This window comes from Hoplias malabaricus, chromosome 9 (genome assembly GCF_029633855.1).
Source record: "Hoplias malabaricus isolate fHopMal1 chromosome 9, fHopMal1.hap1, whole genome shotgun sequence".
Lineage (NCBI taxonomy): Eukaryota > Metazoa > Chordata > Actinopteri > Characiformes > Erythrinidae > Hoplias > Hoplias malabaricus.
Genome location: NC_089808.1, coordinates 22,761,571 through 22,775,811, shown reverse-complemented (window position 1 = coordinate 22,775,811; position 14,241 = coordinate 22,761,571). Strand labels below are relative to the sequence as shown.

Genomic DNA, 14,241 nt, shown 5'->3' with positions numbered 1-14,241 from the left:
AGATCTCAGGATGTGAAAGAATCTCTGATACAGCCAAGTCAATAGGTGCCTTATAGGTCTTGTCCCTGGCACATTTTCACTGGAGCATTCATAGTGACATTTTGACACAATGTAAACAGCTGCAATTTTCTAATGTGGTAAAAATCTAAAGATATTAGTTTGGCTCCAACAGAAGCAATACAATACAGAAGGGAGGAAGGCAGTTCACTTTCTTGTTCACTTGTTTTTGTACTGTGTGCGTTTACTTAAAATAACAAAAAAAACAAAACAAAAAAAAAAACCCATGAACCACTTATATTTGTAAATTAGGAAGAATCAAAATAACTCAATGGGTCAATGGAAACATCTTGGTCAGCTATAGCAAGCATGTTACTGGACCTTTATGCTGGAAAGGAAAAAGAAAAACACAATTATTTTGGTAAATACAGCCCAGTTACTCACATTGGAAAACATTGTTTACAGATATAAAATATCACATGTAGAAATGGAAATTTACTAGCTAACTCTCAAGATATCAACATACGACTATGTTTTTTGCTTGTTATGAAAAAAAAAATGCTATAATACATTTAAACTATATTAAATTACACATTTCAGTGGTTACCATAGTTTTTACAAGAGAAATTATTAATATTTTTTTGGGTTCATTTGATCGCTTGTACTGCGATTGTGTCAATGATTTACCATTTGTAGTGTTTCTTTGAAAAATCTTCAATTCACCATACCCCTTTTTTCAGCAAGAAAATGGGATGTCCTACCCCTACACACTTAAAAATGAGGGTTCTTTAATAAAAAATGGTTTTATATAGAACCCTGAACACTCTGAAGAACACTTTAGATTGATAGGGAATATGTTATAGATGGTTTTATTTAGCACCTTTTAGAAAAGGGTTCTATATGGCACCAAAAATGGTTGTTCGGTTGTAAGAAACTTGACATGATGTTGACTGTGATGTTAATGTAATCGTAAACCTGTATAGCAGAAGTATGTGTTCAGTAGAGTTCAAGCAGTGACCAGCGAAAATTCTATGTATGGGTTTATAATAAAGTGGACACTGCTTTCAGATACTGACCACACTGTATGGGTAACTCCAGAGGTACGTAGTTTCTATGGCAGAGATTGACATACGCTGAAGCCAGTCTGCACAGAGATGTTCTGGAGACATCTACAGAGTCACAATGGCTCCTTTCACACAGTGCAAGGAACTGGTCCGGGTCTATCTGTGGATAAGTGAAAGGCAGTCATTAGGAGTGATGTCACTGCTTTCCAAGGCTGGAAGTCCAAAACAGACCGACTTAGCCTCACACTCTCAATGGAGGATGGACTTTCCTCTGCCCATCACTAAGCATGATGCTAACCAACGTGAGTTAACAACAGAATTGTGTGGCTAGTGTCCTCCTTCAAATGAGCTGAGCTGTGTGTGTATATATCTATATGTATATGCATTTATGATTACTATTAGCTAGTATTAATATTATTATCATTATTATTGTATTATAATTATTAGTAGTAGTAGTAGTAGATTTTTTTTGTGGGAGGGTTGGAGGTTTGTTTAACAGGCATGACAATTTGTTCTGAGTTTGTTGTACATGTACTTTTTGAAAATCAATTTTAAAAAAAGTGTTGAGTTGTTAGTAAAATCATAGTAGTGGGCGGTTAGTGTTCTCCAGCAAAAGTGTTGAGCTGTTAGTTAGTATTACAGTACTGAGTGGTTAGTGTTCTCCTGCAAGCATGTTGAAGTCTAATGATCTCCCAAATGTGTAGCACTGTGTTATTGGGGGAGATCTACCAAGATCTGGAAGCTGGATCTAAAGAATACACATGTAAGATGAGTTAACAAGAGATGCTGATAGATACCACTCTGAAGCAGGAGCTGAGGGGAGAATTGCTGGAGGAGAAGAGGAGTTTGCAGGGTGGATCCCATGAGCTCTTTTTCAGGCAGCTTTCAGGTGTGTTACTGCTGCAGCTGGAATTGGCCTACAGCAACACACACACACACACACGCAAAATTTACACAGGACTGCCTAGATGCATAATTACCTAGAACTGAAGGGCATTCCCACTTGTCCCTCTTTGTCGCAGTACCATTGTGTACTCTGCTGGGAAGAGTTTAGACTCCATACTGGAACGCTGCTCTGCTTTCCTACCCACCTCCAAAAGTTACATAGTGCAATTTCTTCAATGCTAAGCTCAGAGCATCAACGACAGATGCTCTAGTCTCACTATTACACGTTAGTGGAATATCACAGTGATTTTGAAGCTGTAATTTAAAGGTTAAAATACTGCCTAATGATGCTTTAAGTTTAATGATAAACCTGTCCAAAAGGAGCAGAGCTAAAAGACATTCTTGTCAGACACCCACTCATAGCTTAAATGGTACATGATGCTGAGAAATCCAACTTTACTAAATTCCTTGTGTTTTTCTGTTTCAAAGACCAAAAATAAACAACAAAAAGAAATAGAAATTGGGTCTCTGCATGATACGTCTTTAATCAGTTCTGTTGAATTAGAATAAACAAGGTAGAAGACGGAACAGTGGACTTAGAGCGACTGCTTCATCAATAGTTACATGATTCCTGGCTTATTATCGCCTCTTGTAAACATCACATAGCGGAAGTGGAATGCCATCTGGACCTGGGTTCTTGCTGCACTTCAGTCTCATGTGCTTAACATCTGTGTGCTGTTGGAGCCCCTACCTGCCAGTCCTGAGTAAATTCGTCCAAGCTTTGGGCCTGGGACCCATCCAGCAAAGGATACTCATTGCCTGCCTCGTTGTCATTGGTTCCAAGAAGTCCACTGACCCTTCCTGATGGTACCAAGAAAACAGAATGAGCCAATATGGTTTTGATGGGCTAACAAAGGCAAACAACACCTGTGTCTTTCATTTTCTTCACTGTATACACTGAACGCTCACTAGATTAGGAACACCTACCTTGTATCTACACTCCTTATCTACTTTTCTCAGATGCGCTGACCACACAGGAGCATGTTGCAGTTCTACAATTACAAACTGTAGTCCAACTGTTTCTCTGCATACATTCTCATCCCCATTTCACCTTGTTCTTTGATGGTCAGGACCCTTACAGGACCTCCACAGGGCAGGTAAGATTAGAGTGATGAGGTCATTCTCAGCTCTGCAGTGCTGAGTGGTGGTGTGTTAATGTGTGTTGCGCTGGTGTGAGTGGATCAGACACAGCAGTGCTGCTCGATTGTCACTGCCGGACTCCACCATCCGAAAGACATCCAGAGCTGAGTATGACCCACCACCCAAATAACACCTGCTCTGTGGAGATCCTGAGCACTGAGGAACAAGGGGAAAGGGAGCTAAGAAAGTATGCAGAGAAACAGATGGCCTATAGTATGTAATTGTAGAACTAAAAAGTGTTCCTGTGTGGTCAGTGGAGCTGATAAAATAGACTTCAGCTGATAAAATGAATTTAGATACAAGGATCCTAATGTAAAGGCTAGAAAAAGACATAAAAAAGAACATCTTACCATGAAGCCAACCATCCAGGGTTACACTGCACTGCAGATAGGGGTCACATGACACCAATAGTCCTCTTCTATTGGACACTGTAAGGAGATTCAGCTCCTTCATTATAGTTACCTCACGGTTAGTGAAGGGAGGGTGTATGTTGCGGCAGTCGACATCCACCTGATAACATAGGCATAAGTGACCAACGAGTGTAATTTATTTATTAGCATATAGAGAGTAGTGGATAACCTGCACACGTACCTGTGCATTAGGATGGATTGTAACAGTGGTGTTTCTCAGCTGGACCACTAGAGAGCGCTGTTTTGGTTTGATTGACTTTAAACTGACCGTGAAGGTGTTTGTGGCGAAGTCCTCTGCCAAGAACAGATCGCAAGAAGCTGGCAGTTCCAACAGGTGTCCATCAAAAGATACGGCAAAGGCATCTGCTACCACAAACGCTTGATCTAAATGGAGTGGGGGATCAGAAAGAACAGTGTCCATATAATACCTCCCACTCTTACTGCTGTGGCATCCAGATGAGGATTTTCCACCACAGTACGAAGGACAATAGCACATCCAAGTGATCAGTTAGAAGTCCAGCGACTCACGGTTGAAAGGACTGTCCATCAGCCTCCTCTTGAGTCTGTAGAGCTCGGCCGAGAGGCTGGCTGAATTCATGGTCATTAGCGGCTTCAGCAGGAACTCTTCCAGCAGAGTCTCCACCACTCCAGAGAGAGAGCCTTTGGGCCAGGGGTTTTGAGGAAGAGGAAGCCTCAGCTTCACTTCCTCAGTACTGTGGAGGCACACAGACAAATACCCGACCACGGCTCATAATACATAGTGTTGTCAGAAGTGTGTATACCGTTCAGTTTGCTGTTTTTTTATGCTGCCATTTTACAGACTGACATTAGAGTTAAAGCTGGAGTAGGTGATTTTGTTGGAACCAGTGGAAAAGTCCCTCCCCCTACTTTCTCCCTCTTTCTAAAGCCACTCTCCTAAACCACAGGCATGGCACAGTGTGTTTGGGTCTCTCTTTAAACCTCCAACACTAGGGCTGAATCACAAATGTCACTCTATGTAGTGCACAATGTATGTCATAAAATAAAAAAGGTGTATTGCATTGCCGATAATTAAACAATTTGCATCCCTGTCTATTTCAATCTGTAAAGTACACTATGTAGTGCTATTTGGAACAGAGCGTATTAAACAGAAGGCATCAAAAAGAAACAAACATAATGCTATTTTCACATCAAATTTTCCATTTATTTCTATTTTTTTTCCGGAGGGGGATGTATTTGTCTCTATGAGTTCTGACTGATCAGATCTGCTCTGGACAGACAGGTAAATCATCCATTCATTTAATTAGGTACAAATTAAATGATTGGACTGTTATTTATTTATGTCATCAGTGCATTTATTTTACTTTTATTGTAAAGAGTATTGCCCAGTGAAGGACTGGCGCCCCCTCCAGGGCGTGTGTTCCTGAACTGGATGAGTGGTAGCTGACAATGAATGAATGTAAAGAGCATTTAAAACATTTTAAAAAGTTACAGACTCCAGCTTTAAGATTGGAACGCAGGTCCCGTCCCAATTCTTGCCCTAAGCCCTTAGGTCCATTTTCTTTTAAATGCACTTTTGGAACGTCTTGAGGAAGAGGGATCAATTTGAAAACCAGAGGGGTGTTTTTAGGCCCTAGACCTGGGCTGTATAGCTGTGGCGCGATGGAGGTGTTTGGTAAATTGGGGTGTTGTTTGTGATCCAGAATAAATTACAGGAACTTCATCAATTCTGGGGTATTCTGATTCTACAGTTTTACAAACTGCTCCACTCAAACCTAGCAGGTCAGACTATTCCAGAACTTATACAAGCCCAGTTTGCCACTCACGTAGATTTGCCACTCACCTTTTGGAGAACTTGTACACGTGGGTCAGCTGCCTCCTGAGTCCCACTAACCCGGTGGCCAGCCTGGCCTCGGCCCAGTGTACTGTCTGCTGACTGACCTGCAGAAGAACATGGCACCATAGGGCTATTTAAAGTATTAATTAATTGGACAGCTCAAAGGAAAGTATAACTGTACTTCAGCTCAATCTAAGCCAGTCACATTAATGACATTTGAGCATAGGCATAATTCCCATAAAGCTGGGAACAAAACCACTTTCTGAAATCTGATACTGTCCCCACCACTTTGTGAAAATGTACTCTGATAATACTGGATATAACAGCTTTGTGTAGATTGCTAGGGAAATGGGTTCATGTTCCTTTAAGGAGTTTCCTTGAGAAGTTGTTTGTTGTTTGTAGAGAGAGGATCTGTTGGTCCTCTGTCACTCACTGTAATGCTAGCTCTGCTAAATACACAGTCCTCCCTGCGTTTTTTATATTTACGTAGTCACACTGGTAGGCTTAGTTTGAGCACATGGAGCAGACAATTAATGGTGTCCTGCTTTGGAACTTCAGCTTACTTCTGTGTTGCTGATTTCAGTGAAACATTCATTCCTTCATTCGTTTTCTGGAAAAGTCAGTGGTTCTCAAACTTTTTAGACCAAGTCCCGTTATCAAACCAAAACCTCCAAGTACCACCTATAATTTTTACAACAGAAACATGTGGCCCCTGGTTCTTCCTCTGTTCCAGGGGCCTAGGGCAAAACCTTGCTTGGATTTTTGCATGTTATTGTTGCTTTTTATTTAATTAAAATGTGCATGTTTAAATTTTTTTTAAACTAATTACTAAAAATTATAGAGAGACTAGAAATAACAGTCAAGGCTATTCTCATCTCTGGTACCACGCTGATGTAACGAGCTTCCAAGCACTAGCAGAGCAACAGAAACCCTCTCCGCATTCAAGAAATCCTTGAAGACCCAGCTCTTCTGAGAGTATCTCTTGCACTGAAAGTCTAGCACACTGTATTTTTCTACAACACAAATTAATTTAATTGGGGCATAATTATGTAAACAAAACATAAAAACTTTGATTTTCAGTTATGAATAAATTCCTTAATTAAGTAGTACATTTTTTGAGGTCATTTGGCATACCACCTCCTGCTGCGTCATGTACCACTAGTGTTACCATTGCTCTAAATCATGTTTAGGGTTGTGGTTTTTTAGTACAATTGTAAAGTATTTTAGTTTTGAGAACGGCACTATATAAATGAAACATTATTATTATTACTGAAGGGACTGGATTTGCAGATTGTTGCATGGGAGTTGACATTTATAAGTTCCAACTGATAACAGAAAAACATCAACGCTGCCTTCTAAAGGTGTTATTACAAAACCTCAAATAAAAAAAAACATTACTCACCGCTGCCCTCTAAAGGAGATACTAAGAAAACTAAAAAAAATAAGTCTCTCACTACTGTGTGTGCTAAGTCAAACTTTAAAACTTGTTATTTTGATGTGTCTTAATGAACGCAAGAACAAATTCCAGTCATTTGTAGAGAAGAGGTGGGATTTACAGCATAAACTATTCCTCTCTAAGGTCTGTAAAACCAAGGTGTCTCCAGATGCGTATGAAAAAATTGCAGTGGAATATAATTGTGAGTATAAAATAACTGTGACAGGCCTAGACAAAGCCTCTAGCTGACCAGATCCAGTGTAGCGATGATGAAGTGGAAAGCAGTCAGGGATGGGGCCCTCAGCTGGTGACTGTGCAAAATGACAGGCAGCAGCTCCTCCAGATCTCTTGTCCATAGCTCCAGCCCCTGTCGCCACGCCACATCAAGACGCTCTCCGGTCACGTCCTGGTAAGCTTCAGCCAGAGTGGCTAGTGGCTCTGTGGGTCAATTAATTAATTATAACATTATATAATTATAATTATAACATAATTATACTCTTACAGATGATCCACTCTTTAGGTTGTGTCTTGTTTCTCGTGGCTGCAGCAAAATGATACATTTCTGAGTGTAGTCACTGATAGCACGTGTCTATCACTGTGTAAAAAAAAAGTAGTCAAACCTACAAGACCTAGATGAAGGTATTTAAGCACAGAAATGGCCAACAATAGACTTCAGCCCTCAGGACAGGATTTGGGTTATGAGTGTCTAAATCTAGGGGTAGTACTTACTCCTGAGCTCCTGCTGAATGAGCTGAGACATGTGGTGTATGAAGTCCAGTGTTTGTGGAAGACTTTGTGTCAGTGTGTGGCGAAGGGTTCCACTAATCCAGATGCTCCATGGGACAGTCACCCTCTGTAGCAGCAGTTTTTCAGCTATTTGGGTCAGTCGCAGTGACCAGTTACTCAACTCCTGTAGCGCCACGCTCCCTCCAGCCTGGACAGCGAGGTGAAGGCACTAGGTCAGTCTTACACTTGTACACATATATATGTAAGTAAAATGTGCTCATACCATGCCAAATTACATGTTTCACTGATCTGAGTGGACAGTAAGTGGGAGTACAAGGTGATTCTAATGAAGGGGATGGTGAGGGTCACATTGGGCCCTTTCCCCAGATTCACTGGTTGCAAGGCTGGGGCACACCCTGAACAGGGTGCCAGTCAATCACTGGGTGTCGCACACTCACCCATTCACTCATACACTCCAACCTACTCACCCAGTCACTCAAACACTGTGGAGAGTTTTGCATCACCTGTCAACCCAACTTACAGACTGTAGGAGGAAACCCATCCAGGCACAGGGAAAATATTGTACAATCACAACTCCAATTTTAATTATTAATTATATGACCTGTCTCCTGAGCTCCTGCACAAGATGGTGTACTTTCTGAACCCTGTCCAGAAGTTTCCTCTTTACGTGGGCGCCCAGCTGCTGGAGCCGTGCCTGTGAAGTCAGAAATGGGAAAATGATACATTAAGTTGGATTTGTAGCGGATTTATGGTAACCAGACATTCAAGACCAAATTTGAGCCATTAGAGAACTGGAGATTTGGGCCAGACATACGTACGCTACTTTGCAGAATTGCTTAAATTCAGTGATAATGGGATTCATTTCAAGTCTGTATGAGGCCCTGCCACAGCATCTCATTTGGGTTCAAGTCAGGACACTGACTAGGTCGCTCTATCCTAATGTGCTACAGATCTTTGTCTTGCTGTAGAACTCAATTGTTCTTGACCTTCGGATCATGGACTGATGACCAGACACTCTCCTGTAGGATCTTCTTGTAGAGACCAGAATTGATGGTTCTGTAAAATTCAAATTCAAATTTGCCCAGACTCAAGCAGAAAGACATTCCCATATCGCTGCACTACCACCACCATGTTTCACAGCTGACATAATATTCTTATTATGGAAAGCTGTGTGAGTATAATGCCTATCAGGCCACAGAGCATGATTCTGAAAGTCATCAAAATGATCAAGGTTTTTTATTTATTTATTAATTTTTCAAAATTGATTTAGACATGTTATTCATTTTTCACCTCACCTCTGTTGCCAACAAGCATTCCTCACAGCCCTTGGCTTGTACGATTAAGCTGTGATTGGCTATTCCCATGGAGACGAGAGTGAGGGTCTCATTCTCAATGCCACTTCCTCCTCTCTGGGCCTTGAGGGTCAGCCATTGGCGGCTCTCCAAGCAGACTGTCATTGTGAGGTCATCTGTTGAGTCTTAAAGAGGCGTGAAATGAGGGATCTTTTAATGTGTTTGTCAAATGTGTTCAAATTATTCAAAAAGATCCACAGCTGTAAAAATATCCAGGTCTGGACATGCTACATTTTAGAATTACAAAGAAGACTTTATTCAATACTAGCAATTTACACCAGTTAAGAATAATGCCATTCTGTCAGATACGGCTTAGAAACTGTCCATCAACAACACACAAGACTATAACAAGGGCTATTTATTCCTGTGCTAACTGACCACCGTCGTATCCAACAGCGGTGTGTAAACAGCGTTTGCCGAGCGCAGCATTCATCCAGAAGAGCTCAGTGCGGTCCAGTTTGGCCTGAAACTGAACTGCTGTGCTCCTGGCTGAGGAGTGGCCACTGCTTCCCAGTTCAATGCTCCAGTTCCCAACTTTCCACTGCAACACACAGTACACACAAAAAGCACAAGGCTTGAACTGGACCTCAGAAGGTCGTACGTGAAGTACCTAGCACAGAAAATGTAGATATATTCAGGATATATTGCCCTTTGAGAAATGTGAAGCCAACTACTGCACATAGAGTGTCACTGGACAGCTCAACACACTTGGAGGAGATCGCTAATGGTGCTTTTCCACTGGAAGGAACCTACACGACTCGGCATGGCTCTTTTTTTCCAATGGCTAAATCTGGTCCTGGAACTGGGTAAGTTTTCAGTCCCAGCTCATTCCGGGATCTAACCGAGCAGAGTACGTACTAAATGGTGAAGTGTAAACCCTGCAGAGCGCTGATTGGCCAGAGAGATGTGTCTATCACCATGAAATACAGAGCTCATTCAAATCCAGCACAAACTCTCTTAAGTAAATCTCTTAAGTTACAGCAGCTTTCATGTTTATTTTTATCGGACTCACAGTGGCAACTCATTACTTTACCTTGAGGTGTCCAAAAAACAACAACTACCCGCGAATACATGATGAGTAAACAGCGCCTAAATTTACCACAGTCGTTGTTGTGGTTCTCAAAGCCAGTAATTCCTGTTAGAGACTGGGTTTCACAACGCCACCTACTCATTTTGTGGTGGAGACCTGCCAGTGGAAAAGCGACAAGTTTTAAGAGAGCCGAACTGTGTCGAGTCGTGTAGAGCCGGACCATAGAGAAAAAACCATAACTGAAAAAGTGATGTCAGACTGTGTGGACCTCAGTAAGCAGGGAGTAGTTGCTGCGCTGGCTGCTGCTGGTGTTCCTGAGGGCCAGGATGAAAGTACTGTGCTGCAGGGGCTGACCGGTCACTGAAAGGCCCATCCGACTGTACAGAACATCCTTCCCCGAGGTCACACGGTGACTGCCGGACCATGACAGAGCCTGGGAGGAACACTGTAATTACTATTGCACTGACCATGACAGACATGGCATATAAGCTGTTCTCAACTCATGATCTTGCTGTAAACCAGGTGCAGTTTATTAGGTTGCCTCAGAGATTATATCTAATTAGGTTTGACCATTCCTAGTCTTAAGCAACATTACACAAACTGGCCTAACACACTGAGGGTCAAGGGTGCAACAGTGGTTCCCTATGTGTGAAGGTATGATGTCTACTCACTGGCTGAGGGGGACACGTCCCCAGGAGTATGTGGTGCTCTAGAAAATCCTTGAGGTTTGTCTGTATTTGAGCCAACAGGCTGTGAGAGGTGCAGGGGCCTGGGGAGACATTCTGGACCCTTGCCTCTATCTGGACACTGTGGATTCCTCTGGATCCTTTCTGTTTAAAACAGCACAAACACACACAAACGCTTGAGATGGGTCACTGAGGTATCTGATGTATATAATATATATATATATATATATATATATTATTAAATTAGATCTTATCAAATCAGAGAGAGACAGATAAAGAGAAATTTACATCTTAATTTAATTTGTTTTCATTAGGAAAAATGTCTCAACGTTTGCTGAAACCAGTTTAATTTCATAGTGTGAGCCACCCGGAAATATATCAAAAGCCAATGGCAGGTGACAAATTGGTGTTCTTGTTCTGTGCCGATAAAGTTTTTGGCACACAACTGACACAGAAACAAATCAGGTTGACCGTTTTCGTCTAGAGACCAGAGCATGGCACGGTGGTACAGCAGGTAGTGTTGCAATTACACAGCTCCAGGGACATGGAGGTTGTGTGTTCGAGTCCCGCTCCGGGTGACTGTCTGTGAGGAGTGTGGTGTGTTCTCTCTGTGTCAGCATGTGTTTCCTCCGGGTGACTGTCTGTGATGAGTGTGGTGTGTTCTCTCTGTGTCTGCATGGGTTTCCTCCGAGTGACTGTCTGTGAGGAGTGTGGTGTGTTCTCCCTGTGTCTGCGTAGGTTTCCTCCGGGTGACTGTCTGTGAGGAGTGTGGTGTGTTCTCCCTGTTTCTGCGTGGGTTTCCTCCGGGTGACTGTCTGTGAGGAGTGTGGTGTGTTCTCCCTGTGAAGGACTGGTGTCCCCTCCAGGGTGTGTTCCCACCTTGCGCCCAGTAATTCCGGGTAGGCTCTGGACCCACCGTGACACTGAACTCGAATACATTTTGAAGCTTATTCTCTTTATTAACCTGAAGTAGCCTGCATCTAATACTTTTTCAATTCAACCATCAGTGACAGTAACCTCTTAAAAGTTAGAGGCTGAAGTGACACAGGGTCCTTTGGTTCTGACACCATACTCACACATGTCACTGTAATATATTAGAAGATCACCTGGTATTTCACGCTCTGCGCTATTTTCTTGTCACTCCACTTGAGTTCAGCACTTTGCGTGTAGGAAGATTTCCCTTCTTCTGCCACAGAGACACAGCCTCGAGCGTCCACTAGAGACAGCATCCTCTGCATCTGCAATTCACAGTTCATAGCGGTCCTGAACAATGAAGGGGTTCGATCAAATCCAGGTGTCAGTCTAGATGTTTAAGCTGTCTTAACAAAAGCATGGATCCATAGACAAGTGGGATTTATAATAACTAATAAGTTTTAAAGCATTTGTTTGTGTGACGTATATTTATAATTGAACATTCAAGCATTCTCCCTCTCATTTGTTACACTTCATACATTCTACTACAATAAAAAGAAACATCTGCATTTACTGCACCTGTCCGGGTGAGACGTAGATGCAGGCCTGCCCCCTGCTGGACTCAGAGGTCCAGTGCTTACTCACAGTCACAGATACATTCACAGGGGTTCCATGATCCCAAGAGAAAATGAGCTAGAGAAAAATTAAGAGTTGAAAAATGTAGCTGGAAATGCGTGTGTGTGTGTGCATTAGCGTGTGTATACCTGATTGTTACTGTCGTGTCCATGCTGGAGGCTGTGTGAGAGTGTGTGTAGGTGTAGGTGGGACAGAGTGGGTGTGAAAGGTTGTTGGACATCCAGAATGGCTTCAGTTTTTTTGCCCTCAGAGGTCCAAGATCCTGTAGCTCTGATCTGCATAAACACACACAAACACACACACACTCTACATTGTCCATTCTATCAGCTCCACTGACCATAGAATCCATTTTTGTAGCTCTAGAATTGCTATGCACTTTGCTAGCCCCATTTTGACCCTGTTCTTCAATGCTCAGGACCCTACAAAACCACCTCATGGCGGGTAGCAGTGGCACTGAAGTGGTGGTTGTGTGATAGTGTGTGTTGCTCAGGTACGTGTGGATGCACTTACAGAACACGAATGAATAAATGAAAAGAAGAACTTACCTCTGACCGGTTTCCTTTCCTGCTCTGGTTTTGCTCTTGTTGTCCATTCACCGTCCAGTCAAGCAGCACATTAGCTCGTTTGTGATGAGCTTCTTTCTCTAACCGCATCTCTAGCCCCCATCCAAAGACCTGAGAGCCCGACTTATCTGGGAGGCGTTAGAGTAGTTAACACATTTAAATATACTTCAAAATTCATTCATTCCGTCATTCATTATCTGTAGCCGCTTATCCAATTCAGGGTCGCGGTGGGTCCAGAGCCTACCTGGAATCATTGGGCGCAAGGCGGGAATACACCCTGGAGGGGGCGCCAGTCCTTCACAGGGGAATACACACACTCACATTCACTCACACACTCAGAACTACGCACACTTTTGAGTCACCAATCCACCTGCAACGTGTGTTTTTGGGACTGTGGGAGGAAACCGGAGCACCCTGAGGAAACCCACACAGACACAGGGAGAACACACCAACTCCTCACAGACAGTCACCCGGAGCAGGAATCGAACCCACAACCTCCAGGTGCCTGGAGCTGTGTGACTGCGACACTACCCGCTGTGCCACCGTACCGCCCATACTTCAAAATATTAATGCTATTAATAGTTAAGGTCTGACAAATTATTCATACTGGAGTAATACTGATATTGACTAAATACTGGCCTGTCTGGAATAGTGTATGGTGGAGTACATTAATACTTTCGCAATTAGGTTGAAAACTGCAAATGTTGTATTTTGGATACTGGTGGTATCTTGGCCAAATAGTATGAGACCCCAGGGTGACCAGCTAAACCAGCACCAGACAAGGGGCAACCAGCATAAACAAGCTTAGACCAAGCTTGTTTAGCTTGTGGTTGGTATGGTACAGTGGTAACACCATTGGCTCCCATGTTAGAGACTTGTGCTACGCCATGGGCAAGACTCCTAACACTGCATTAAATAAACCTGTACTACCAGTAACCTAAGTCGCTCTGGATAAAACCTTCTGCCAAAATGCCATAAATTTAATTGTAAATGTAGACCAGCAACGAATTCAAAGAAATGTCACACACTTTGCAATATGAGCTCATAGGGCTACACAATAATTCAATATCAATATATATCCCAATATAAAAAGTTTCAATAACAATGATATGGTTTTTTAAACACATTTTCAATATTTAAATACACATTATTCACAACAATTGTCACTGACTGACATACATTACAGGGCACTGCCGTCAGCCTAGCACACGCAATTTAAAATTGAGTTAAAAAATATGAATATTGACAAAGTCAACAGGTTTATGTTTGATGGTGATGTCATGTTGCTTGTTTGTTCCTGGAAGTTTTTCAGAGGGTTTTATGCTGTTCATATTGATATCGCAATCATATCGTATCAACCAAAATTTAGAAATATATTGTGATATAAATTTTGCCCGTATCGTCCATCCCTAAGGTCACATCAATTTCACATAAGGCTCTTTTTCATAATGCTGTTTTATCTGATGTCTGAAACCTGGCTCTGTGGTCTGACAGAGTCCAGAAAGGTT

At 42.3% G+C, this 14,241-nt stretch overlaps 1 protein-coding gene across 1 annotated transcript in view; it reads right to left on the bottom strand.

The window, feature by feature from the left end:
• Nucleotides 1–14,241, bottom strand: part of LOC136706650 (uncharacterized) — a 38,395-nt gene continuing 24,154 nt past the window's right edge. Inside the window, exons 44-62 of the mRNA XM_066680243.1 lie at nucleotides 12,716–12,861; nucleotides 12,299–12,445; nucleotides 12,114–12,227; nucleotides 11,729–11,860; nucleotides 10,608–10,766; nucleotides 10,205–10,369; nucleotides 9,285–9,447; nucleotides 8,850–9,031; nucleotides 8,156–8,248; nucleotides 7,537–7,741; nucleotides 7,058–7,245; nucleotides 5,379–5,476; nucleotides 4,085–4,269; nucleotides 3,738–3,940; nucleotides 3,497–3,656; nucleotides 2,698–2,807; nucleotides 1,859–1,978; nucleotides 1,074–1,221; nucleotides 1–385 (exon numbers count right to left, since the gene is read on the bottom strand). Coding sequence (XP_066536340.1) covers nucleotides 381–385; nucleotides 1,074–1,221; nucleotides 1,859–1,978; nucleotides 2,698–2,807; nucleotides 3,497–3,656; nucleotides 3,738–3,940; nucleotides 4,085–4,269; nucleotides 5,379–5,476; nucleotides 7,058–7,245; nucleotides 7,537–7,741; nucleotides 8,156–8,248; nucleotides 8,850–9,031; nucleotides 9,285–9,447; nucleotides 10,205–10,369; nucleotides 10,608–10,766; nucleotides 11,729–11,860; nucleotides 12,114–12,227; nucleotides 12,299–12,445; nucleotides 12,716–12,861 — 2,723 coding nt within the window. The 3' untranslated portion in view covers nucleotides 1–380. The remainder of the gene's footprint in view (nucleotides 386–1,073; nucleotides 1,222–1,858; nucleotides 1,979–2,697; nucleotides 2,808–3,496; nucleotides 3,657–3,737; nucleotides 3,941–4,084; nucleotides 4,270–5,378; nucleotides 5,477–7,057; nucleotides 7,246–7,536; nucleotides 7,742–8,155; nucleotides 8,249–8,849; nucleotides 9,032–9,284; nucleotides 9,448–10,204; nucleotides 10,370–10,607; nucleotides 10,767–11,728; nucleotides 11,861–12,113; nucleotides 12,228–12,298; nucleotides 12,446–12,715; nucleotides 12,862–14,241) is intronic.